The following is a 2596-nucleotide window of genomic DNA, read 5'->3' as shown; positions in this document are numbered from 1 at the left end:
TCTCACGCACATACACACACACACACGCACTCTCTCACGCACATACATTCTCACACACACACACATGCACTCTCACACATGCACACGCACTCTCTTACTAACACACACACACCCTCTCACACACACATACGCACTCTCTCACACACACACACACACTTATACACACACGCACTCTCTCGTGCACATACATTCTCACACACACTCTCACACACATACACTCTCACACATGCACATGCGCTCTCTCACTAACACACACACACCCGCGCACGCGCGCACACACACACTCTCTCACGCACATACATTCTCACACACACTCTCACACATGCACACGCACTCTCTCATTAACACACACACCCTCTCACACACACACATGCGCTCTCTCACACACACACACCCCCTCTCTCATGCACATACATTCTCACACACTCTCTCACTCGCTCACTCTCTCACACACACACACACACAGTGGCCAATCAACGTGTTCACATCTGTTGAGGCCTGCAGCTGATTTCCGCCTCACACTCTGCCAGGACCTGCCGCAGGTTGTCAGTCAGGGGATGTTCTCTTCCATGAGTCACCTTCAGAATGTCAAATGCCTGGCAATGCAGAGGGAACAAACAAGTCAGTGTGACACTCCATTCCCAGCTCACTTACCCCCACACCCAGCCCTCTATCTTGCAGTCCACAATGTCTCCCTTTGTACAAGGTGACTGGTAGATGAGCCGTATAAATTTTGCCATGTAATAGCAGCAAATGCCTCAACGGCCATGCCTGCTATCTGCTCGGAATCAGGCTGCGAAGGCTGAGCTCCACAGAACTGTAATGTTATGCAAATTTATACCTCAACTAGCACAACAGCAAGAATAACAGATAATAACCTGGTTGCTGCATTGCTAAACACCGTATAATTTTTCCTCTCTGTGTATGATGAAAGAGATAAGGATTGAACTATCTATTGGGACATGGCATGTACAAGTAACAGAACAGTTGAAAATAAATCCTAATTTGTTGTTCTGTTAATGGTCTTCTGTTTAACAGAGTCCCATTTAAAACAATTAACAGAAGAACTCAGTCTTAGATGGGAGAGTAGCAGAACAGGGGCAGTGCTTCACTTACCTTAAAGGTGCAGGTCACACAAAAACAGACTGAGATTCTCTAATGAAGGTTACTTGGCTTTCACACCACGATCAAGGTCAAATTCAATGGGACTCGGGAATTTTGAATGTGCGTTTAGGGACCAATCTCCACAATTTCACTCAATTACAATCAGGAACATATGCCCTCATTGTACTGGATGGAATTCCAGAAGCTGCTCCAGTTTGGGATCCTGCTGTGTAATTCTGCCCACTGTTCTGCCAAAGCCACGTAGCAATGGAAGGTGTGTTAAAATGGTAGGGGTTTAATAGAAGTGGGGGGGGTTATAATGCAAAGACAGCTTATCATGGAAGTAGCATTATAATGGAAAGAGATATTATGTTGGGAGGAGGGTTATAATGAAGAAGGGTTTGTAATAGAAGAGGGTGTGTGATTGAAGAAGGTTTCTAATTGGAGAGGGTTGTGCAATTGAAGAGGGTTTGTAGTAGGAGGGGTGTTCCAATGGGAGGGGGTTATGATGTGAAGGTTTATGGAAGATGATTTATGAAGGAGTTTGAGGGGAAATAAGAAGAAATTCTTCTCACAGAGGATTGCTGAGATCTGCAATGCACTACCCAAAGGGCAGTGGCATCAGATTAGACAAGACTTTTCAACAGGCAGTTTGACACATGTTCAAGGAGGATTAATTTGCAGAAAAAGTTCAGGCCGAAAGTCTAATCGGGAAAGTTCTTCAAATAGGTATCACAGGCACAATGGTCTGTGCCATCTTCTCTGGTTTAAGTTTATAACGTGAAAAGTAGAGAGTATGCATTCTGGACTAGGGATCTCACAAGTAAAGCCGGGGAATATGCTCGGGGACGTCGGAGATCTCTGACCTGCTTTAGTGTGTCGACCGCTTGCTTCAGCTTGCCCTGATGATGTTGCAGCTTGCCTACTCTCATGAGTTGCACTCCTCTCACAGGATGAGGGCCAACGTAGTATAACCTGGAAGCAAATCGAGGGTTCAGCCAGTGTGAGATGTTGGACAACTAACAGCAAATAGCTACCACACACGGCCTGATTCAAGAGAAACCAAAGCATCAGGCACAGGGAGAAGTGTAGTTGACCCCACAAGTGCATATCGACCTGATGTTATAGCACCCTTTTGCACAGTTACTCCCTCAGGCTGCAGTTGAGCCATCAGGCCTTTGAAGGGGCGGATGCTCCACAGACGTTTGCAATATTTAAGGCAGATAATGCCAGGATTAATCATGGAGCTGAATTTCATGGGTCACCCTCAGGTGGGAAAACAGCCGGGTGGACCTGCAAATGATAGTGGGGTGCCATGGGCGGTGTGCCCACCATTAGCCCATCTACCCCACCATAGTTTGACAGGATGGAGTGGGTGGGCTGTCAGTCTGTGGCCCAATTGAGACCTCCAAAGCCCAGGTTACAGTCAGGCACTGGATACAGTCTGGGGCCAGGGTACAGTCAGACTGGGTAAACCATATTGGGGCCAGGG

At 47.0% G+C, this 2596-nt stretch overlaps 1 protein-coding gene across 1 annotated transcript in view; it reads right to left on the bottom strand.

Annotated features, from left to right (window-relative positions):
- Positions 1-332: 332 nt before the first annotated feature.
- The window catches only part of smyd3 (SET and MYND domain containing 3), a 674587-nt gene continuing 672323 nt past the window's right edge, over positions 333-2596 (bottom strand). Inside the window, exons 11-12 of the mRNA XM_048601439.1 lie at positions 1971-2079; positions 333-596 (exon numbers count right to left, since the gene is read on the bottom strand). Of these exons, the coding sequence (XP_048457396.1) occupies positions 483-596; positions 1971-2079 (223 nt within the window). The 3' untranslated portion in view covers positions 333-482. The remainder of the gene's footprint in view (positions 597-1970; positions 2080-2596) is intronic.

This window comes from Rhincodon typus, chromosome 9 (genome assembly GCF_021869965.1).
Source record: "Rhincodon typus isolate 14 chromosome 9, sRhiTyp1.1, whole genome shotgun sequence".
Lineage (NCBI taxonomy): Eukaryota > Metazoa > Chordata > Chondrichthyes > Orectolobiformes > Rhincodontidae > Rhincodon > Rhincodon typus.
Note: the sequence above shows the minus strand (reverse complement) of the source record. Positions and strands in the feature narration are given on the sequence as shown.